The sequence below is a fragment of the Mus musculus genome, chromosome 19, assembly GCF_000001635.26.
Source record: "Mus musculus strain C57BL/6J chromosome 19, GRCm38.p6 C57BL/6J".
Lineage (NCBI taxonomy): Eukaryota > Metazoa > Chordata > Mammalia > Rodentia > Muridae > Mus > Mus musculus.
Genome location: NC_000085.6, coordinates 43,753,012 through 43,778,179, shown reverse-complemented (window position 1 = coordinate 43,778,179; position 25,168 = coordinate 43,753,012). Strand labels below are relative to the sequence as shown.

General features: G+C 40.1%; 1 protein-coding gene across 2 annotated transcripts; it reads right to left on the bottom strand.

The window, feature by feature from the left end:
• Positions 1–9,541: 9,541 nt before the first annotated feature.
• On the bottom strand, positions 9,542–25,157 carry Cutc (cutC copper transporter). 2 transcript variants are annotated; one of them, NM_001113562.1, is made up of 9 exons: positions 24,960–25,157; positions 22,489–22,560; positions 19,393–19,452; positions 18,121–18,330; positions 17,456–17,491; positions 15,174–15,307; positions 13,193–13,220; positions 10,874–10,979; positions 9,542–10,005 (listed from the first exon to the last, which is right to left on the bottom strand). In NM_001113562.1, exons 1-9 carry the CDS (start codon positions 25,015–25,017, stop codon positions 9,891–9,893), a joined length of 819 nt encoding a protein of 272 aa, NP_001107034.1. In that variant the 5' UTR covers positions 25,018–25,157; the 3' UTR covers positions 9,542–9,890. The 2 variants fall into 2 exon arrangements, with proteins under 2 accessions (NP_001107034.1, NP_079806.2); NM_025530.3 differs by having other exon boundaries at positions 15,174–15,277.
• Positions 25,158–25,168: the final 11 nt, after the last annotated feature.

The window sequence follows — 25,168 nt, the reverse complement described above, 5'->3', positions numbered from 1 at the left end:
TTTCCTTAGCGAACTTCCTCTTCGTAAGAGCTACCACTCATACTTAAAGGCTGTACTTTAAAGGACTGTAAGATAATAAAGGAGTCAGAAAGTTGGTCTTATGTAAGAGGATTTCTCCTCATTTCTTTTCTTCTTCAATTGTAGAGGTGCAGCCTAGGACTTTATTTAGGCTAGGCAAGAGCTCTGTACCTCCCAGCTATAACCTCAACCTCCAAATCTTCCCTTATCTGTCTCCACAAACATCTTTTAATGGCTCAGCATGAAAAAAATATATATGTATATGATACACACACACACACACACACACACACACACACACACATATATATATATATGCCTTTCAGCACATTTCAATCAACACAATGATGTACACACACAGCCGTAGTCTCATAAGGTTCTACTGCCCACTGATACTGCTTTACTGATCCGTGTGACTTTGCAGAATGAAATTTCCCCATGACGCGTTTTTCATCCTTGTTAAGCGACACACCACTGTAATGCAACAGATACAATTAAGTGACAGGAGCTGTTTAATCATAATGACTCAGGAGAAACAGGTACTGTATCATTGGCACTTAGGAAGCAAAGTCTGATTAATAAGTCATTGATTGAACAATCTAGTAAAAAAAAAAAAAACCTTTAAAAAAGTTTACAGGAGTTCAGTGACTAAGGTGACCTCGAGAATTGTACACTTTTGGTTAATGATTGGAGCTATTAGGGTTAAGGAAGGGTTTCCTTTCTCATGTAAGACTTTCTTAGACACCCAGAGCAAAGTGGCAACTGTAATGTTTCTTGTCTTCATATACTAAAACTTAGCATAGTAATTCATGTACCTAGACAAAAATTAAAAATTAGACTATGAAATAGCAGAGCCATTTCTCCCATCAAAGGTAACATGTATATTCCCACGGTGCTAAAATGACCATAGTTTTTTTGTTGTTGATTTTCGTTTTTGACTATCCAGGGACTAAGGGCAAGAGTGTGGTTGAGCGGTAGAAGACTTACCTATGTGTAAGGCCCCAGGTTTTAAGTCCAGTACTTAAAACAAACAAACAAACAAATCCATGGATCAAATCAAAACTAACATCATTTAAATATTTGTACTGTGAAATTATTTTCCTTTCAATTGCTAAAACCTAGACTATAGTGAAATCCTTCCTAAAGGATTAAATTGCAAAGAACATGTTTAAATAATAAATTAACTTGTTAAATTATAAGTTAGACTTAAAAAAAAAGAAAGAAAGAAAGGAAAGGTGCTTACTGAAAGGAAGTTTATGTGGGTTTCTAAGTTCATACTTTCAAAAATAATAAAAGTTGGTCTAACAAGTGGGTAGAGGTGCTTGCCAAAGAGCTTGCCAGACTGGGTTTGTTCTCTGGAGCCCAGGTACCAGTGAAAGAAGAGTAGCCACTCCCCAGAGCTGTCCTCTCATGTTTATGCATGGCAAACATACGAAATGAAAATAATCGAAGTTATAAAAGCTACCAATGGCACTGAAGCATATTCCTGGCAGGCTCCTAGAAGACACTTTGTTTAGGGGTTGTGGGGCTTTTGTGGGAAGGACTGTGTTGTTTCTTACTGTGTAACCCAGGCTAGCTGGAACTTCCGATCGTCAAGCTTCAATCTCCTGTGAGTGTTGAAATTACAGCTTTTAACCTTTACAAACCAGACAGAATGGCATGTCTTCTATAAATTGTTCTCTGGATAGCAAGATAGCAACATAGAAAAAGCAATGATTTTTTTTTTTTTAGATCTTTACTTCATACCATCCCATAAAACATAATCTTGGCAAATCGTAACACAAGGGTAAACAGACTAGCATGAAGAACTGTGCAGTAGAAGGAAGATACTCCTCTGAGTTCTGAAAAAATAGGTGATATAGAAAACAAGAAAACACAATTTAGTCTTTTTTCAAAAGGGAATTTCTAAAACAAATACAGTTATGAAGTAGCCAGATAGAAAATTTATCTGACATAAATTACATATAGAGAGGTCACTTTGGGCTGTAATATCATGGAGAAACATTTAATTTTACTAGCACTAAGTACATTACTAGCAAAAATTGTATAATTTTTCTTGAGACAAGGTCTCACTGTATTGACTAGACTAGCCTCAAATTTCATGGTCAAGGCTTTTATGTTTTGCTAACAATTAGGTTTTCTATGAACCATAATCAAATATCCTACAATACCTTAAACTCTATAATTTCATTTTAAAATCTTTTACTACGGAGGTTGCATCTGAAGTGCCACGGGCAACCAAGGCAGGCATGCGAATTTGTGCTGAACGAGCGAATGCTGTTCTCCAAACCATGACTTTGACATGAGAGACAACTGCGTTGTGTCAGCATTACTTAAGAGACTCTCTGTGGCCTCTAGAGACAGGAAGGACTATCACCTCCTATCTTGTGATGCGACCCTTGAGAAATCGGTTACAAAAACGAGTAAACACGACGACCTACGGGGCAGTGTCCTATCCTCGCAGAAACAACAGGCTCTGAGAAATCTCAAGTATAAAGTGCCTTCCCCGAGAAGCAGACTCAGACTCAGTGCAGATTCAGCAAGTTCCAACAAACTTCGGAGGCCTTTGAACTCAGTCTAACCAGGAGACTTATCTTACTAGAAAGATTGCACTTCCAAAGATAGGTTATCTCTCGCAAATTGTTGGTACATTGTGTAGCTCTAACTTTCTTAACCCTTAGCAACTGCTAGTCTGGGAGCTGGTTCAATTTTGCATTTGTTTAGGACCCTTGCAAAGGTCCTTGGATGAAAATATTTGTTGGTTTATATAACTAACCCCCCCCCCCCAAAAAAAACCCTACAGTTCACACAATTCATTCCAGAGGCTCTATTCCATCACTCTCTGATTTTTGTTTTTTGACATGTTAGTTTAATTCTTAACTAGATGCAAGATTACCTTAATAGCTTCAGGCAGGACTCATCTCTAGATATAATATACATTCATCAAGAAAGGACTGTTTTCAGGAGGACTTCCAAAAGTAGAAGCAAACTTTCTGGCCTCTCAAATGATACAAGTTCCTCAGTCAAACCCTCACTGGGGAGTGAGGACGGAGGTCCTTAATGAGACCCATCCTTGAGCCTGTGCGGAGGACAGCCTGCTCTAAGTCACTGATACTTCGTGGAAAGGAGCAAGGGTTGTGTTCTAGTACAGACTCAGGATAATATGGGAACAAACTATTTTCATACCAGAAGAGGACTTAAAATGGTTTTTTGGTTTTTGGTCTTTTGGTTTTTGGTTTTTTGGGTGTTTTGTTTTGTTTTTCGAGACAGGGTTTCTCTGTATAGCCCTGGCTGTCCTGGAACTCACTCTGTAGACCAGGCTGGCCTCGAACTCAGAAATCCACCTGCCTCTGCCTCCCAAGTGCTGGGATTAAAGACGTACACCACCACGCCTGGCAAAATGTTTTTTTAAAAATACCTAAAATATAACAAAAATACAAATGGAAAAGATAGAAAAGATTCAACAGGAGACAAGCTAATTGTGCAAAACTCACTCTGCTTCCATCTACACAAATGCTGCACATTTGCCTCTGTTGTTCTCATCAGCCAATGAAAGGAGGGAAACTTAGTAACCTAATTAGTAAAGATAACCACAAACTTATGGTCTGGTGGTCAATAATCTTATGGGGCAAGGCACTGGGGAGGGAGGATCCTTTCTGATAGTTCCAGAAAAACATCTTTGGTAGGATTGTATCTGTGCTGTGCTCCTATCTCTGGGCCAATGAATAGAAACAAACAAATGAGGGATTCTGACTGTCTGGCTTGGGTCATGTGGGGTCTCCTATAGGCAAGGAAAATGAAGTTATATGGCTGACAATGTTACGGAGCAGGGGGGTGGGGGTGGGAAGTCGTGATCCAAGGACAGCTTCAGAGACGGAAACATTGAAATGGAATGTTGTATAAGTTAGGCGTGCAATGCATTCACCACTTGTGTTATTTAAAAGTGGTTCCTGGCAGACTCGGTGATATAGGCTTGGTGTTGTCACTGCTCCGGGGGGTTGGGGAGAGGGGGGCTTAGCTAGGAGGATTGTTAGATGCAAGGCCCTATTTGGTCAACTTAAAGAGTTTTTACAACCTAAACACTCTTGAAAGGTGCTATGTAGGCTGCTGTGAGGGCAAAAAAAGGGGGAGGGGGCGTCAATGATCCTATTTATCTGTGAAGCCTATGAAGTATAATACCAACTCGCCAGGTACAAAACCTGCACAGCTGCCAGACCAGTAACTAACTTCTCTGCTTTGACTTGAGGCCCATTCCACAGGAGGGGGAATTCAAGCCTGGTATTGCAAATCCAGTGAAAAAAGCCACAGCTGACGAACTTTTAGGCCTTTGGAGGACACTTAACTACAGTTGTTTAGCTAACATGAAATGCCACCAAACTGACTTCTAAATATTTTGTTTATATACTTAGACCGATATTTTGCACAGTTTTAATCAGAGAACCTTTTCTTTGCAATGAATTGCACGATGCAGCCTCGTGGCTGCTCGAGGCGTTAGGTATTAAGTGATGGTTGAGAACTAAATAGGAATTTTATATCACCTTTTCTAAGCCTCCAGGAACATCACAGTAGAGAAAGCAGAAAGACTGTAAGATCGAGATGATGGGGAGAAGCCTGGGAATGCTATCTTCTGGGTATCACACAGCCATTACAATTATCTCACAGCAACTGAAGCTGATTCGGCTGGGCCTTCACAAAGCCGGGCCTGTCACTGTCAATCCTGACATAGAGGAAGAATTCACAAGAGCATCCTTCCCGATGAACAACTGTGTGGATAATAAAGACAGACAGTTTCTTCAGTTGCATACACACAAAGTGAGCCCACCAAAGCTCCAACAGATCGTTTGAAACTTATGGTCACACAGATATTCCTGGTTAGACTCAAAGTGAGTTGCAAGACAACACAAAGACAAGAGTGTAAGGTCTATACATGTGTGAGCGTTAACAAGAGTGGGAAGGAGATCAGGGAAGGGACGTAACCAGGCGTGTTATATACGTGTGTGAAATTGTCAAAGAAAAAAATGTCATATCTAAAAAATGAGGAAAATGATAAAGCCCACACACAAAGCAGATGAGTACAGGGCTCAGTGATGGAGCATGTGTGTACCTGGCATGAGAGAGTTCCTGGGTTCAACTATCTGTGATATTAAACAGGGATAAAACTTAATGATTCCAAGGAAAAGGATGGACTGGGTATTTTTTTTTATGTGTTTTAGCAAAACCATGCTATTGAGAGATACCAACTGGAGGAAGAGAATCAATGTTATGTTCACTGATGTTTTTACACACACGACTTCTCAGGCAGGTCCTAACTATCACTTTTTTGTATTTTACAATGAAATGTTCTAGACCAATCCAATAAAACGAAAACCTTCTTCTTCACATATTTGTAAAAATTAACTTTATTGAAACATACAATTTAACCACCTTGTGAGAACATTATTTTTCTGAGTTATATAATAACCACCATCACAATGAATTTGGGAATCATTTCTATCGCCCCCTAAAACAGAATGAAATACACTTCCCCACCCCAAGAAATAAGTAAACCTCGTGTCTAACTTCGAGCTTCTTCCCTGTTTCCAGAAGCAGCTAACACTGGGGAACAAAGTGGCTGTCCTGTTATCCTCTTTCCCATTGTTTGTTAAGGCTTCCCCCACAGATTCCAGGCCGGAGGCTGAGAGACCAGGACCAGAGAAGAGGTTCAAAGGTCATTTTATTGAGCTGGTAGAGTATCAGCATTTTAGTTTCCAAGATCTGGTGCTTTGAAGGGCTAAACACTGAAAAACCCTTTTAAAATGAGATGGCTCTCGTCCTACTAGCTAATGTTGCAATTCACTTTTACTTCGTTGGTATGCATACTTGTATAAAATAGTGGGGTGCATAATTCAGTTTTGTTTGGCTAATGTCCATTCACTACATTCATTGTTAGAATGGTGATCAGGTGTTTAACTCTTCAAATCCTGTCCTTCAGAAGGTCTTCCTGAGTTCAATTCAGGTATTTGTCAATCTTTGCAAAAATAAATAAATAAATAAATAAATAAATAAATAAATTGTTCCTCCCATGGTCGCACTATTTGTAACTTACATTTGGTTGAAGGGCTAAGGTGGTTTATAACCAGATGATAAAATATAAGGTCAAGTTCCCATTCTAATAACTAATAAATCTATAAAACAACACTTTAATATTATGTAGAAATTTTAGCTCCCTGTCAACATTTTACCTGGAGATTTTAACACAGATCATCCTTAACTCTTTATTAGGAGCAGCAAAACGATTATTCTCTAAAGGATAAATGATAGTACCAAGACATCCATGTATCGTTTGTGTGTAGGCACTCATATACTTAAGGTGCTTTGTGGGTATAATTGCTGAGTCATACTGCACCTTTGTGTTTAATACTCTGAAGAGTTCCCAGTCTGTTTACATCACCATTATCAGCGCATGAAGGTTCTAGCTACCCCACATCTTTTCAGCACTGGGTGTACAGTCATCCTTGTGTGTATAAAAAGGGGAAGTTATTGTGGTTTTGACTTGTGGTTCCCTAGTGACTAAAGATGGTAACCATTTGTAACTTTCGTCTAGAAACGTCTATTTAAATCATTGGCTCTTTTAAAATTAGGTGGCTTTTCATAGTTGAGTTTTCAGTGTTCTTTATATATTCTAGCCGTTATAAACTATCAGACTTGATTGTAAAGATTTTTCTCCCATTGTGTCCACTTGCCCTTCTAGTTTACTGATGTGACCCATTGAAGCTTCAGTTTTTGATTTAGATAAAGTCCAGTTTATTCCTTTTTTACGTTAGCTGGGCTCTTTGCCTAGCCTATGGTTACAGACTTATTTCTTTCTTCTAAACAGTTTTGCTCTTGGTCTTATCTTTAGGTTTAGGATTTTCCTTTTATTTTTGTACAAGATTAGCTGCAGTCTTTTACACGTGGATATCCAGTTTTTCCAGAATCATTTGTGGAGACTATCTTAAACACGATTTCCCAGTCAATTGTCTTAGAACCCTACTGTATTAATTACTTTTCTACTGCTGTGACAAAACACAATAGCCATGGCAAAATGTATTTTAAAACAGGACTAAACTGTGGAAAAATTAAGGAAAGGATTGTCTTTCTTTATTTTTTATACTCATACAGTAGAGTATATAAAATAAGTGGCTTCAAAACTCTATGCCTCTCTATACTAACATGGGAGAAAAGAATAAATAATAAGTATTTCTTACGTGCCTGGTGTTTTAATATATCATTTAGCCAGAAACTATAGTTTAGTTTTTATTCCTTCCTGATTTAGGAATGAGGAAGTTAAGACTCAAATAGTTAGCTTTCTTCTGATTACATTGCGAGGTAAGAAACGATCCCCAGTATGTCTGCTTGCCCACGAGTACTGTCCTTTGTACAAAATCCACAAACCAAAGTACCTTAAAGATGACAACTTGACCTGGAAGGTGAGGAGCCAGATGGATGTTTGGTCTTTTAAACAACCTGAGTTTGTTATTAAATCTCAAGGAATTCACATCACCTCTTATAGTCTTTGTTAATTTGTTTAGATGACAATTCTTATTTATGGAGGATTAGACTGTCCAAGCATTGGAGAGGGCCAAAACACTAAATTACACTTCCTTGCAAGTATATATGATACAGAGTCTAGACACTTGTTTTGGCTTTTTTGTGTGTATTTTGTTTTGTGTACAGGTGTTTTCCCTGCATGTAAGTCCCACAGAGGTCAGAGGAAGGCCTTGAATATCCTGGAATTTTAGTTACAGATGGTTGGAAGCCATCATGTGGTTGCTGGGAATTGAACCTGGCTCTTTATGAAGAGCACCCAGTACTCTAAACTGCTGCTGTCACTCAAGCCTGCTATTTGATTTTTTTTTGAGACAAGGTTAGTTTGTAGCCTGAGCTAGTCTCAAATCCTCCTACCTCAGTCCCCTAAGTGCTGGATTACTGGATGGCTCTAGAAACTTTTAAATCCTGCTTTTCCAGGTCTGGGGATTTAACAATTTAAATACCTTTATCACTTACCATGATTGCTATATTATCCTTCAAGTAATATAACTTTCTGACCTTGACTCTTTAGACAACCTAGTGGTCATCTGATCCCCAGAGGTTATTGTATTGATGTCAAAGTTAATGTAGACAACTGATTGACATAGTATACTGCAGCCCTGAATTCCTGCTCAAGCCATCCTCCTGCCTCAGCTTCTCTAGCAGTGTGACCTAGAGGCATATCCCATTGTATCTGGCCCCAGTATAACGTTCTCTTCCAGATTATCACTGTTGGATGTACTTTCTTTTTGAGCTCTGGTTTGCCTTTATGCCACACCCACTCCAGTAAAAACTGAGTGGCAGGCCCAAAATCTTGGACACAGTCCTGAGGCCAAAAGTTTCATGGAAACTTAGTCTCCTGGAGCCTTGCCATCCCATGACACGAATGCTCCAAACTTGTCCTTGCTTTAGTTGGTGAATGGCTCTGTGTGCTCTCTTTCAGTATTGTTTTATTATAGGTGCCTCCAAGGAATGTTTTGACAAATACCTAAATTAGGTTGAACTTGCTTCCTGGCCTTCACCAATATCCTAGGCAGTCCTTGAGCAGACCCTGAGCTTGGAATTTCATAAGAATGTTACTCATTCGGGCAAACTGCCTCCAGTATTGAAAGAGACATTCATGAAAAGGTTAGCAGAACAGAACTTCCGTGGTGTGTGTTTTTCACTAGGTCAAGAGGAATAACATAATTATTTACTAAGGGACTGCTGGTGGTGGGTTTAACAATAAACTAGTATCGTACCTGAGTGTATTAGCCCTTTCCCCTGGCTCCTGTGAATAGCTGATTTTAGATAGAGCTGATTTTGTCTCAGTTGTTACATTGCCTAGTTCCTGCCAGTCTTCATGGATGTATTCTTCTGTTTTGTGTAAAGAGTCATTAAGCATCGGGTAACCTCAATGTACCTCAGCTGATGTGTCACCTAACTTCTTTATTTTCTTCTGTTATTATAAGTCTGATGCTTGCTTTGAAAAATGACATTCAGATACAGCACTCTCTCTTTGTCAGTTTGTCACTTTTTGCTGACTCCTTGCTCACCTGAATACCGGGACCCTGTTTCCCTGAGGGTTGAGGGACCAACTGAGTCCAGTCCACGGCACCTTTAGCTGTGGCCATCACTAGGTCACCCAGCACCTCAAGTCCTGCCCTCCCTTCAGATATATAGATTTTTGGCTCCTATGTTGTTAGCACCATTTCTCATTGCAGCTATTGGAAGAGCCAGAGAAGTCTAGAATTCCACACTAGAAGACACACTATGCCCTTGCCTCAACTTTGATGTCATAAATGTAAGAGAGAGAAAGGTAAGAGAAGTCTGGGAACTTTTATGCTATACCATTTTACTGTAACTTTTCAATCTGCCGAGTAACAAGCCCAGGGAGTACATGACAGAAAGAAAAAGTAAAAGACGTAGAAAACAAAACAACCTTCCTTCACAGTAAGCTACTGAGGAGGTTACGTGAAAGAACCTGAGACTATAACACAATAGAATGAGAATTTTTATTTTACAAAACCAAAAGGCAAAAAAGTGGCACTAAATTGACCCTGAAACAAACTCTGATTTCATACTTTGCAGCTGAACTTTGCCAGTTCATCAGTTAAGCCCACTGAGAATGACTACGCCTCTCTTCTTGTAAGAAGTACAGACTAAATTTATCCATGATGACAGACACCAATGACTACTAAAGAAAGTAATTGCATTGCTGTTCCAATGTCTTTTTCTTCTTACAAACATCTATGGCCATGTGAAAGGTTAGAGCTTCGTCAGGTATTGTCAGTCCAACTTCTCCCTTCACACTGTTGATGCCCATGTCTCTCCGACAAGTTTAACTAAACTAGGACGTCCTTTGCAATTGCATTCAAAGTCCTTACTTTTGTCACATCTGTTACCTTTAGAGAATATTCTGAATGAGCAAGCGAAGCTCCCATTGCGACAGAGGAATTTCTGAAATAGGAATAACAAAGGACGGAGAGTTAATCAATCATTTGTCAAATACAACCTCCTACTGGCACTTCCATCTCTAGACTCATTAATTCATGGCTCAGAGTAAGGGAAGGTCAAGGATGCTGCACTACCATAGTCCACAATTTCTATTAATTAATTACTTGAAAAGTCTGGTAGCTAAATCTACGAGGTAAGAGACTGGATTTTATAACTGAAAATGTACACACTAAGGGTCTTCCTTCTTTTATATTGCACCCCCTCAACTAGTAAATGAGATGATGATTCAAGTTAAGTTGTAGGAACCCTTTATGATATTGAAAAAACAAACCACACAGTAGATTAAAGCCCTTAATGATGATAAAGTTTCAAAACAACTCCAGTAGAGAGCAAAGGTAAGAGAAGACTATTTACAACAGGAGAGATAAAGACCGTGCTGAGGCCGCCTCAGATCAATGATTAACTCTGTAAAGGCACACAGAATATGTACACGTGAGCATCTGACTCACTGCATACTTCCTTCTGAATTAATCCATTTAGTGCTTAAGTTCAGCAATGCTTTAATTAGGAAATCATTCTCATTGAATTAACAGCCTCTCTCTTACAAACTAGATATAGCCTTAACAGTGGAGAGGGCTAGCAAGACCAAGCAAAGACTATATAAAGCTTTACTTATATTCTAAAGTTACTGCTTATTTCTGGCAGAACAACAATCATTTTAGGAATATTTTTCAATTGAAAACCAAATCATAATACTTACTAATCACAGTCTTTCATTATTTAATAATGGCATTAGCTAAGGTTTCCTTATTTAAGCAGGAAAAGATTAATATCATCCTCTCTTATATATAAATAAAGGATGTATTTGTACCGAAACTTCATTCCTGAGTCTCTGGAAGATCGGGCAGAGCAGTGGAATTCTGTAGCACCGGAACCCTCAAGGATCCTTTGCAGATTTTTATCTGTTATTCCACCTCCTGTTATGAAGAAAAACAATATATTAAATAGAATATCACAAAAATTTAAATATAGATAAATCCTTATTCTACATAAACTCTTCACTCTAATTTTTTTTTCTGATTCAAAAATTACTATCTCTAAGCTAAAATGGGACCAGAAAAACAAGACCTACCAATGGAGGTTTGAATCTTTAACTTTTAAAGAAACCACAAGACTTAAAATTGTACTGATCTGCTTTCCTATTTACATAGTTCCGAATCAAGCTGGTCCTTGTCATTGGTCATGATGTTCTTCTATCAAGAGTCCTTTATGTGGTCTTGAAGGAGTCTAACAACTGGAAGGATACTCTACTGCTGTCTGTTTTATAGCTATTTATAACATGGCCAGCAGTGCATGCTATTACAAACTTATTTGTAGTCTTTGCCTTACTGTATACAGACACAAATTTCAAACTATGTGATAAATAAAAAGCCGTGTGATGGAAGTGTGAAAAAAAATCCACAGACATGCTAAACAAAAACCAAAACAAGAATCAGGACAGCGGTGACCAATCAGGAAGAAGGGGTGGATGCAATAGATAATCAATAGCGTCTTTGCACATTGAACAGAATAGCATGATTCCAAGGATATTAGGAAGATTTTGAGACAAAAAAAATATGTGAGAACCACTGTTCTGTAGCTTTAAAACGATTTTGTAAAGAATGGCAAATTTCGTATACTTGACAGACCCACTGGAGAGTCTGTCATATAAATCCTGAGTCAGTGTAGTTTGCTTAGAAATATTAATTAAAAATACATGCAAAAAAAGGAAGAAGGAAACAAGACCCGTGCTACAGACACTGGGAAACTTTAAGGACACGGAGCTTACAGTGAGGTCTCGCTTACTCACTGCTTTCTGTCCCAGTGCTGCGCATTGCTATCTCTGGATTTAAGAAAACCTTTTTGGACAAGGAAGCCCGTCCAGCGCTCAGCACTTTCCCTCACCTGCGGCCAAGGCAAGCACACGGGAAGGTGAAGCTGGGCTCGAGGAAAAGGCTACACAGGCATCAGAAACGTATGCTCAGCAGAGAACCTGCAGCGCTTCGCTCTGGTTCAGGGTTGAAGCGCGCATTGACTGTACTGGAAATGAATAAGCAAACTATATACAGCTTGTTCATCCTCAGAGTAACCTTTTGTTTCATGCCACGGAAGAATCTAATTTTACTTTATTTAAGCCACATAGTTAAGTACTTTAAAATGACATTCATCTCGATGATCTTTAATATATTCGTAACAGTCATAGTCTGAACCGATACCAATAATTATAAATATGAAATACTCTGACACTGAAGACATTTTAAGATGATATTAGTTATGCACTTTGTACTTCAAGCTATGTTTTAAGTACAGTTCTCAAGATTTCTTAACTTGGCTTTCTGTGCTGGCTGCTGGTGGTGCTATAGCCATATTGCCAAGCCCTTAAGAAGTGGAAAGAGCATAGCAGCGGGTGTCTCTAATCTCGGCACCTGAGGCTGGAGCGGAATGATCTCAAGTTTGGCCAGCCTGGACTACATAACAAGACCCTGTCTAAAATAAAATAATAATAAAATAATACAACATAACAAAAGAGCACAGGCCGACAAGTCAGTCTTAGGTTAGAATCCTGGGCTTTCCTACACTAACTTTAAAATGCTCTGTGCTATTATGGAAACTATTTAAATCTACTGAGTCTGAACTGTTTTAGTGGAAATTCTTTGAGCATTTTTAAACGCAGGTTTGTCATAGATAGCCTTTTAATGTTGAGATATGTTCCTTCTAGCCCTACTTTCTTTTGAACTTATCATGAAGTTGTCTTTTGATCTGTGATTTATAACCTAGCATGTTGATACAAGTGTATGACTGACTGACAGACAGCTCATTTATTCAGGCATGTTGTCTGTACTTGGCTCTGTCAAGGGACAGCAGCACTGAGCGTGCTTTGCTTCACTGAGACAAACATCCAAAGTCATATGCTACCCAGTGAGAAGGCAAACGTGGAGAAATTCCTTATTTGTCCCCATTTGCGCCGACATCTGTTAGAACAGTCTTCTTTTAAATCCTGGCAAACACCTCAGCGTCAAACACATTAATCAGCCTATATATGTTTATCTCCAAGTGCCACGTTCTAACATTTTCTCCTTTGGTTTCTTGACTCATTTACTTTTCCAAAACTTTATTTCAGGGTTATACGAAAAAACAGAGATATAAATACCTGGCATTACCACAATCCTGCCTTTTGCCTGAAAAGGAGGGGGAAAAGTAAATTTTAGTATCTTTTACTGAACAGAGATTAATAAATATATTGAAAAATTTAAGTTACTGCTGTTTAACTTTTTAATAGCTCTTTTCTCTCTCTGTCTCTCTCAAGAAAGGGTATTGAGCAAAAAAGATGTTCAGCATGATAATTTTTTTCCAGAAAGATTTTTATCGTATTTCTTTTAAACTGTATAATGTTAGCCAGGTAGTGTTGGCTCACACCTTTAATCCCAACACTTGGGCGGCAAAGGTAGGCAGATCTCTGAGTTCAAGACCAGCCTGGTCAACAGAGTGAGTTCTATCTAGGACAGCTAGGGCTACATAGAGAAACCCTGTCTTAAAAAACTAAACCAAGCCAAAAAAGTATAGTGTTATAAAAACAAAGAATAAGTGGGAAAATACATTTTATTTAAGGTGGTGACCTTAAGAAAAATCTTATTAAAAATTTCACAGAAATTTTGAGTTTGTGGTATCTAGTAGAGTGAAAATAGTTGCATCTAAGAAAGATTTTAGCAGAAAAGACAATATAATATAATTGTATATTTACAATTAATGGGGGAAGTGGGATGGTGGGAAATCACTAAGTCTTGCCTCACTAAATACCAACAAAACAAAGCCGTAAGTTCATTAACTGAGACTATAAGAATTAATCTAATTTCTGATAATTTTGGAAGATAGGGACAAATCATAAAATTATTATATTGCCTATCCACTCAATCAATAGTCCATTTATCATTCCAGAACATCATTATTCCCACAGTTGCCCTTCTCAAGCGTCCTCCTCACCTAAAAATCACACGTAAGCCCCGAATTCTAAGCATCTCCTATAAAAATCACATGTAAGCCCCGAATTCTAAGCATCTCCTATAAAAATCACATGTCAGCCCCGAATTCTAAGCATCTCCTTGAGTTACATTTCTTTGCTAACACACAGACACAGGAATATACAGAGTCATACATGCATTCTTCTGTTGCTTTTTATATGCCTCAGGAACTAAACAAGAGACAAAAATCCATCTCTTTGCCATGGTGAACAAGAGTGAGTTCCTACTTGAGTGGAACTTACGTATTAAAGGAAGATAGATGACATACAAACATATAAATATGTATTTGCTGCTAAATCGGACAGTCTGAGTTTAATTCCTAAACCTACATGGTGAACAGAGAAACAATTCTGCAAACTGTCCTCTGACCTCCACACACATGCTATGTCAAGCACATGTGCATGCTTTCTCTCTCTCTCTCTCTCTCTCTCTCTCTCTCTCTCTCTCTCTCTCTCTCACATACACACACACACAGAAACACACACAAACAAATGTAAAAGGATTGTTTTTAAAAGGCAATCTCTGACCACTTTACAAATCTAGTTCACTCAGAGAATTAGGAGACAACATTGCCTTCTATAGTGATAGGTGAGAAACATGTGAAAGAACCTAAGTTTTAGGATATATGTTCAGATGACAACTATAAATTTTACAGGGGTTTCCCTGCATATGCTTGGGTTGACAATAAACAGATGTGCTGTAAAACTAGACAATACTAATGACAGAGAAAAGGTAAGATTTGCTGTCTATAACTTGATCTGAAGTGCCTTGGTTATTTAAAACACTCATGCAATAAATCAATAAATAAAAATTATATAAGTGTATCATTGGCTCTGCTTTTCTTCCACAATCATAGTTAGTAATACTAATTTTTATAAGCTAGTTGGATAACAGATAGTCTAGTATAACCACAACCATCTTTTTTTTTTTTTTCCAAGACAGGGTTTCTCTGTATAGCTCTGGCTATCCTGGAACTCACTTTGTAGACCAGGCTGGCCTCGAACTCAGAAATCCGCCTGCCTCTGCCTCCCGAGTGCTGGGATTAAAGGCGTGCGCCACCACACCCGGCTACAACCACAACCATCTTAAGAAGTAAAGAAAAAGGGGCTGTACCTGGTCTATGAGTTGCTTTATTAGAGGCAGTCCTTCCAGTGCTGAGCTGTCGCATCCACTGGTCAGGACGCGTTCAAATCCTAAGGTTAGGAGGGTCTCCAGAGCTGCCATTGGATCATGAACCATATCAAAGGCTAAAATAAGTAAAACTGATTTGAATTTGAACAGAAACATCATCTAATTCAATAGTTTCCAAAATGTAGAATATGTATGTTTATATAAAACACACTTTTATAAAATATATTACAATAATAATATGCTAGATTTATATTGGCTAACAATAGACAATTATGAGATATTCATAATTTTTTAGGTCAGGCTGGCATGTGAAATTAGTCAAGGAAAAGCACTTAAACCACAGAAAGCAGAAAATGCTACAAATCAGAGTTTCTCCTTTCTTTTCTTTTTGAGTCAGGGTGTCACATGTAGCTATAATTAGCCTGGAGCTCACTATGTAGACCAGCCTGGCCTCAAACTCAGAGATCCATCTGCCTCTACCTAATTTAGGGCTCCAGGATTAAGGACGTGTGTCACCATGCCTGCTTTAAGAGCTTTTTGGTTTATTTGTTCGTTTATTTATTTATTTATTTATTTATTCTTAAGGGTTCTCTTTATTTTCTAAGAGTCAGAGTTGGCCATTATAGAAGTCTACACGCCAGTGGTAATTATACATGGTTGTTTTATCAGCACATATTTCAATAGGTGTATTTACTTAGATGCAGATAAGAAGTGACAGGTTTTAAACTGTCAGTAATCATAAACATTTCTCTTTGAAATAAACTTACTTAAAAATGTATTGTAAAGAAGTATTAATGTATACAGGTAGCATTTAGACAAGCTGTTTATGTGGCAGGCTAATGGTGACATCTGGAAAAGACTCCAGACACACTGCACTGTATAAGATGAGTCATTATGCTCACCTGTCTTGGGAGAAACCCAGCCTCACAACCACATTTACTGAGTAATAGTTTGTACTTAATCATTTACCTGATATATGCAAGACCACAGTGTAAGGCTGGCTGTTTCCAACAGACTACATGAGGTTTCAATTACATTACTATGATATGTCCCCTCTCAAATCAGGCATGGGGGCACAAGCTTGTAACTGCAATACTCAGGAGGATGGGGCAAGAGGTTTTCAAGGACTCCTCTCTTCAGCACACTAGGAAAGTGGCCCAGGAAGCTTAAACAAGAAAATGTGCTGGCTCAGCAGTTAAGAGCACTAGCTGCTGTTCTAGAGGTCCTGAGTTCAATTCCCAGCCAACTACATGGTGGCTCATCACCATCTATGATGGAATCTGATGCCCTCTTCTGGTATACAGATGTAAATGCAGACAGAGCACTCATACACATAAATGTATAAATCTTAAAAAACTAAGCATAACAAAATTTAAACTATTTTGTTCAGATAATGTTCTTTAATTTAAAAATGTTTTTCATTTTTGAAAATTTTTTGGTGTGCCTGGCCTCAAGATGCTGACATCTTTTAGTTATTGCCATTTTATAAGAAGCATTGATAATAACAAATCAAGACAATAGTTTCTGGTAGTGTCATACATTTCAAAAGGTAACAAATATTTTATCTTAATTTCAATAAATGGAGACATATGTTGGCAATTCACTCTAAGTCTATTTAAAAGAATAAAAACATTGAACACTTTCTCGAGTATATCAATGTTTTGACTAAAGATTTCTTTCTTCTCATGAGCAATGGTAGAGCCTTCTAAACACAAGTGTCACTCGTCCCTCCACTTTGCCAAGGCTTAGTAAGATTTAGCCAAAGCACATCAGAACTACCACTGTTAGCATCGATCTCTTCATAAAAACGTCGGGTCTTTTCTCATATCTGCTTCTTCTCCCACAAAGAGTCTATTTGATAAAGATGACCTCCCTGCTAGATCTCCGAGTGGTTTTGTCCGGCATAAGCCAGGCAGTACATTTCATTTCAGTGGCCATGGAGGTTTATTCCATCGAGGGCTGTGTAGGATCTAAGACAATCACTAAGAAATGAACCTCAGGACTGTTGGACACACGCCCTTCCGGCGATGCTTACTTTCTTCTTGGGTGCATGCTCCCACTGCCTCCTTAACAAGACTTCACGATGGGGCTTTTATGTTTCCTAGACACTGCACACCATCTCTACGTCTATCATTTTTCTTCCCAAGAACTAAGATACTAACTAGTATCACTGAAACATCATAGAACAGTGTTCATTAGAAAGGTTGTGCCATCTGGTAAAATTTGACACCATTTAACAAATCTACAGACTAGAAGTAACTCACCTCTGTGGAAAGTGACCGGCAGAGGGCGGCAAAGAGCTGAAAGAGAAGAAAGTCATCCAACAACACGAAGAGGCTGATTACTAAATGCAGAATTCTCCTTTCGGGCTAAAACTTCTATACTATCTTCTGCTAAGACAGTGAACTAAAATAACAACAAAATGGCAGCGGTGGCAGCTTTATAAACTCTTAAGCCCTATCTTTCCACTCAGCTCTGACTTTATATAAAATATAGCTATCTACACCTTAGGGCCACCAGACAAAACTTACACAAACCATAAAGGCAACATTACATCTATTACCGCTCTGAGCATCTTCAAGAAGAACTTTGGCCTCGTAATGTAGGTAGTTTGCATCTGTCCTATCCCCTCATCACTACAATAACTTCTTAAGCTTTGGTGCAGTGGTTAATATAATCAATATAAGTTTCTCTTAAACTCTGTACGAGTAGTATTTCATCTACGGCACAAAGGAGTGTTGAGATGGCTTTGCCACATGTACACTTTACCAGAAAACCACCTAAACAACTTCTTTTCAAGAAGGTTAGGTTAAATATGACTGAAGGTATGACTGAAAAAATCAATTTTGAGATTTTTTTTCTGTATCAGGAACGTGTGTGCATGTGTTTGTGTGTGTATGTGTTTTACACCTCAGATATAAAGTCTTACCTACAAGAGACAAGCATAGCTCTTTGTCAATGTGTCCATCTTCAGTCAATGCCCCAAACACCAAACCATCGGCACCATAAAGCTTGGCAAGGCGAATGTCAGCCTTCATCACCTCAACTTCACGGTCGGAGTATAAGAAGTCGCCTCCGCGTGGGCGGATCATCACAAACACTGGGATCTGAACACTCTGTTTTACTACTTGAAGAACACCTTTAAGAACAGAAGCAGACTAAAGTTCAACTCTGAGATAAAATGTCTGGGGAAGTTATTAAGATATTATTGGTCATATATGGTTATTCTTATGTATAATTTCCAAGGGAAAAAGAGTTGAGAGAAGAAACTGGAGAATGATGATCTAAAGGGAAGGCGGCCTGTGGAGAATGGAGGAAAGCCTGAGTGAATGCGTAAAGAATGGATGAGGCCCTGAGTGAACTGTATCAGACCCACGGCAACCGTGAAAAACTCCCTCTGCCTGGGGCATGGCAAACCATGCCTCTGATCTAGCCAGTGTGTGCCAACACTAGCGACTGCAGCCAAGGACTAAGACCTCACTCTGGGACTAGATAACTCCTCCACCGGTGCTGAGGCTCCAGGTTGCTGCACAGGTGGTACCACTCCATCACAGTGAGTGGAATCCAGCCCAGCCCAGCCCAGCCCAGCCCAGCCCAGCCCAGCCCAGCCTCTCTGTATGTCTGAGTATGTGTATCTGTCTTTGCTTCATTTTCTTCTTGCGTGACGGAAGTCTCTGGGACCAAGCAATGTCAGATGCAGTGCAGGCCAACGAGAAAAAGAAGTGTTTATGGTAGAAGGTGAAGGAAAGTCAATGGCAGACAAAGAGCAAGGAAGAAAGGCTGAAGACAATGAACTTGAACACACTTGTCAGTTGATACAACAAAAACTAACTTTCAATTTTTTTTTTTGATGTTTGAGGACAAAAATATGTTTGATTAAAACTTTTGATGGGCAATGGTGGTGTACGCCTTTAATCACAGCACTTGAGAGGCAGAGGTAGGCGGATTTCTGAGTTCGAGGCCGGCCTGGTCTGCAGAGTGAGTTCCAGGACAGCCAGGGCTACACAGAGAAACCCTGTCTTGAAAACCGAAATAAATAAATAAATAAATAAATAAATAAATCTTTTGATGATGTTATTTACAACCATAAGCATTTCTAATCCGTATCATACTCATCATATACTTAACATAACATATAAATTATCAGTTGTCCCAAGCTGTGTATGAGAAACTTGGTGGTGGTGGTGGGGGAGATACTTACCCATACTGGGTGTGGTTCCTCCCTCCAGTAGACCAGAGCACAGTTCAATCCGACCAGCACCTGTGAGAAACACACTTTTTTTAAAACAAATGGTTTATTTAAATATGAGAAGAATGTGAGAACTTAAACCTCGACTGTATGCTACAACAGTCATTGTGTTACTGATGGCCAAATTAAGAGTTAATTCAAGTTAAGCCAGTTCTCGGCTGGTGAGGTGGCTCAGCAGGTAAGAGCACCCAACTGCTCTTCCAAAGGTCCTGAGTTCAGATCCCAGCAACCACATGGTGGCTCACAACCATCTGTAACAAGATCTGACTCCCTCTTCTGGAGTGTCTGAAGACAGCTACAGTGTACTTACATATAATAAATAAAATAATCTAAAAAAAAAAGTTAAGCCAGTTCTCTTAAAATTTGCATCTCTCCATTGCTAGTGGGACTGCACACTGGTACAACCACTCTGGAAATCAATCTGGAGGTTCCTCAGAAAATTGGAAATAGATCTACCTGATGATTCAGCTATACCACTCTTGGGCATACACCCAAAAGATGCCCCACCATGCCACAGGGGCACATGTTATGTTTACAGGGGCCTTATTTGAGATAGCCAGAAGCTGGAAACAACCCAGATGTCCCACAATGGAAGAATGGATACAGAAAATATGGTTCATTTACACAATGAAATACTACTCAGCTATTAAGAATGAGGACATCATGAGTTTTTCTGGGAAAGGGATGGAACTAGAAAATATCCTGAGTGAGGTAACTCAGACCCAAAAGGACATGCATGCTATGTACTCACTAATAAATGGATATTAGCAAAAAAAGTACAGAACACCCAGCACACATCCCACAGGACTCAAAAAGGTTAAGCTGAAGGACCCAAGTGAGGATGCCTCAATCCCAGTTGGCAAGGAGAAGAAAGCAGTTGCGGGGGGTGGGGGGGTGGGGGTGGGGCAGAAAAAGAGAGAGACCTGGGTGGGAAAGGGGAAAGGGACAGGAAGAGGGGAACATGATCAGGTATGGGTGGGGGAGGTCAGGGGAAGACAGGACTGAAGCCCTGAGGGCCAGCACAAAGAATGGAAACAGGTAACTTTGGGAGCTAGGACCCTCTAGAAAGTACTGGAGACCTGGGAGGTGAAAGACTCTCAGGACTCAAAGGGAGGGACCTTGGATGAAGTGCTCTACAGTGGGGAGGGGGAACTTAGAGTACTAGAGGTGGACTCTACAAATTCCTCCAGCGTTAAGATAGGGCATTAAGTGGAGGGATGGGGTTGCCACCACAGTCAAAAGCTCTGACACAGAATTGTTCCTGTCTGAAGGAACTGCAGGGACAAAAATGGAGAAGAGCATGAGAGAAAGAAGGTCCAGCGACAGGGCCAAATTGGGATCCATCTCAAGGGAAGGATCCAAGGCCTGACACTATTACTGATGCTATGGTGTGTTTATAGGCAGGAGCCTAGCATGGTATCCCTTTGAGAGACCCAACAAGCAGCTGAAAGAGTCAGATGCATATACTAGCATCCAACAAATGGACAGAAGCTGGGGACCCCTGTGGTTGAATTGGAGAAAAGCTGGAAGAAGCTGAGGAGGAGGTGGCTCCAGGGGAAGACCAGCAGTCTCAACTGACCTGGACCTCAGAGATCTCTCAGACACTGAGCCACCAACCAGGCAGCATACAACAGTTGATATGAGGCCCCCAACACATATACAGAAGAGGACTTCCTGGTCTAGCCTCAGTGAAAGAAGATGTACCTAACCCTCAAGAGATTTGAGGCCCCAGGGAGCGGGGAGGTCTAGTGGGGTAGGGGTGGGGACATACTCTTGGAGACAGGAGAGGGGGAGGGGAGGAGGGATGGGATGGGGGGGAGACTGGGAGGGGGATGAAGTCTAGACTGTAGAAAGGGATTAAAGAATAAAAAGTAAGCCGGGCAGTTATGGTACACGCCTTTAATCCTAGCACTTGGGAGGCAGAGGCAGGCAGATTTCTGAGTTCAAGGCCAGCCTGGTCTACAGAGTGAGTTCCAGGACAGCCAGGGCTATAGAGAGAAACCCTGTCTTGAAAAACCAAAATAATAATAATAATAATAATAAATTAATTTTAAAAATATTAAAGAGTTGCTGTGGACAGGGAATAAAGGCAGTATTAGGAGAAAAGAGTAGAAAGTAACATCAAGGTTTCAAAACATTCCTCATTCCTCAGAGCTTTAAAAAGCAAACCAGTTACTTTGGAGTATCTATCAAGGTAATTTTGAGATGAAGGGAATGGTGATAGGGAAGGAACTTTCAGACTACTGGGATTGTATTAAAAGGTCTCAGCAACAAGGCTCTCACAAGCCAAAGATAGGACATTATAAGCACCAATAAATAAAATAACTATGATAGATTAAAACACATATTTGACTAGACTAGGATTCCCCTAGTAGACACATCTCTTGAGTGCATCTTTGAGGGAGTTTCCAGAGAAGTTTCACTGAGAAGTAAAGATTCACATTGTATGTGGGTAGCACTATTTCATAGGCTGGAGTTCCAAACCAAAAACAGAGAGGAAGCCAACTGAGCACCAGCATCCATTTCTGTTTCCTGACTACAGACACAATGTAAGACACAGACACAGCTGTCTCACCACGCTCTGCTGCCATGCCTTCAGTGCTTCAAACTGGGAGCCAAACTAAACTCTTATGCTCAGACCCCTAAGAGATCTTTAAACTCTTTCAAACTTTTAAATTTGTGTCAAGTGCAATAAAATAATCATGTTAATGAGTTAGCAGGATTATAGACACTTGACTTGAAATGTGGCCTGCTTGGGGAATGGGGAGATTAGACAGATTAGACCATGCTGGGACTGTAAGCACGCACCACCACACCAAGCTCTTCAGTAGGTTTTCTAGTTAGTTGTTTCTGAAAGGACTGTTGCTATTGGAGAGATGACAAGGCTTTTTAAATTTTTTTAATGGAGTCTCAATAACTCACATGGAACTCATAGTGGCACTTCTGCTGTAGCCTCCCACGTGCAAAGCTTTTGAGGTCAGTTCATAGGATTCATTTTCAGACTCTCAAAAGGTTGCCAGCCATCATGTATCATCTAGTTTTCCTTACCTCCTCTTTCTGCATTCACAGCGGACTCCACCGAATCTACACACACTTCCATAAGAAATCCATTTCCTGCTCCTAAAATATATGAACAGACATTCTTGAAGGAACTAGCAATTAATACAAATCTCCCATAAATACTTCATAATTTTGCTGCCTGAATTCACATGTGCAATAGAATAATAAATTGATGCACTAAGGCCCATCTATGTGGTAAAATGTCATTCATTAAAATTGACATCTCTAGACCATGAAATAGATATACAGACACACACATAAGAAACCAAACTGAAACCATCTTTACTACACAGTAAATGGGACACTAATCTCCCTAACACAGAGACCTCATCCCCGTGTATCCCAGCTCAGACTCTCAGAGTGTTTCTCAATGCCAGGCGTTATAAAAAACGAGAATTGGATTTCAAACCCTGGTCCCACTACTTTATTCCCTGTGTGATCCCAGACAAGTTACTTACATTTTCTATAAAACAAGAGTGGGCTTCAGTTCCTACCTCAGGGTACTGAACACTGAGATAACTTACATAAAGGCTCTCATACTAAGCATTCAAACCCATTAAGATACAGGGTTTCCTCTTTATGACTCATTCCCTTCAGTCTCCATTTTTGCCAATGATTATACTATCTCAGTTGACAAAACCCTTCTAGTTTAATCTTCGAATGCTAAACTTTTCCAAGGACCATACCAAGTCACATTTCCACGTTTTTTTTTTTTCCTCCCAAAGTAGAAACTTTTATCTACTTCTTTTGAACTCCAATAACTTGAGTTTATATATTTCTCACTAAACCCCTAGTTTCACCTCTTATTTATGAGATAAACATCTGGTCGTTATAGTTGACGTGAAGTTCCTTAATAAGGTCATTATAAGGATTCTTTATAGTCACCTCTCAGAAAGCAAAGGTCGGTCCTACCATGCTAACAAGTCAAATATACAGTAAAATCTGAATTACAGATTCATATGTTGATAATAAAAAGTGTGGTGTTAGCAGCTTTGGGGTTTTCCTGCAAGTTAAATGTATAACTCATTTTTAAAAAAGATTTATTTAATTTTTATTTATATGAATACACTGCAGCTGTCTTCAGACCCACACTAGAAGAGGGCATCAGATCCCATTACTGATGGTTGTGAGCCACCATGTAGTTGCTGGGAATTGAACTCAGGTTCAATTGAAGAGCAGTCAGTGCTCTTAACCGCTGAGCCATCTCTTCAGCCCATATAACTCACTTTTAGTTATCAGTTTTAAATGTTGGAGCCTAGAAAATGGCTCAATGGGTAAAGCTACTTACTGTGCAAGTCTGACAACCTGAGCTCATTCCCTGAATGTATTTAAAGTTGGAAGGAGAGAATTAACTCGACAAAGCTGTCCTCAGACCTCCACACACTTACTATGGCACATGTACCCACCCCCACACAATAATTACCAACACACTTTTAAAGTGTTTAATTCATGCTTCATGTATTGATCTCTGCGAGAACAGTCACCACATTCTAATAGTGGTTACTCCTGGGCAATGAATTTGGAATTATTTTTACCTTTCTATATTGCTTGACTTCTTCTACCTGATATTGCTTTTATGATGAAAGATTACTTGGAGAAACAAACAAAAATCTGTCACCTCCTAATAAGTTGCAATAGTCATTGATTTAATAAAAGACTATCAGTCCCATAGATTAGGATTCAAACATTAACCAATGGTCGTAAACAACAATACAGTAACTCCACAAATCTGGTAACAGCCCCACCAGTGGGGCTGAAGATGCTGAAGGAGTATCAGGAGCTCCATACAAAAGTATGGGAATGTCTACAAACTGTTGCAACAGGAGCCTGAGCAAAAAGCAAAAAGTAGGGATCAAAAAAGACATTTGAAGCAGTAGTGCTCAAAGTTAGAGACTCCAGATGGCTTTGGGGAGTCTGTGTCTGTATTTGCCTCTTGGGAGCGGACTGCAGCTTTAGAACACTTAAACACGCTGAGACAGGTATGAGAATCCAACTACCTTCCATCAAGTGAGATATTAAAAGAGATTTGCAAAATACAGAGCATTGCCCCTTTTGCTGTTTTGTTTAGGGATATTTATCCTTCATAAAAGTTATTTGTCTTGACATATTAATAGGCATATCTCCCGCAGGAAGCAACCAGTCATCTGTTACGCAATGGCTGTGGGAACGGATCCCACTCGCCACCCTCGGTGGCAGCTCTAGGTTGTAGAGCTGTCACCACACTTTTATTATCTACCACAGAGACAGGGAGGTGGTATGGTGCCCTCTTGTGGCCCTAGGGGCGGCGGGACGCTGAGGGCACTTGCGAGACTGGCGGGGATCCAGGAGCAGCTGAGGGACTGCGTGACTGCCCGGGACTCCGGAGCACTGAGAAACTCGACCGCGGGAAAGCCTGGCAAGCCGGGACCCACCCCGGGGTCCACCGGCCGACCGCCCCCCTGCCCCGCCACCTTCCGCACCCGCCTTCCCCGACGATATCCACGCCTGTTTCCGCTCGCAAGAAGCCCCTTTCTTCATGCTTCCCGCGTTCCTCCCTCGCTCGCCTTCGGTTTCCACTGAGTCCCCGCGGCCGCGCGAGCGACGGAGGAGGCGCGTCCCCGACGCCCGTGCCCGGCAGCCTCCCAGGGAGTCGTGCGTGCACGCGCAGTGGCCAACCTAGCGCGAGGGG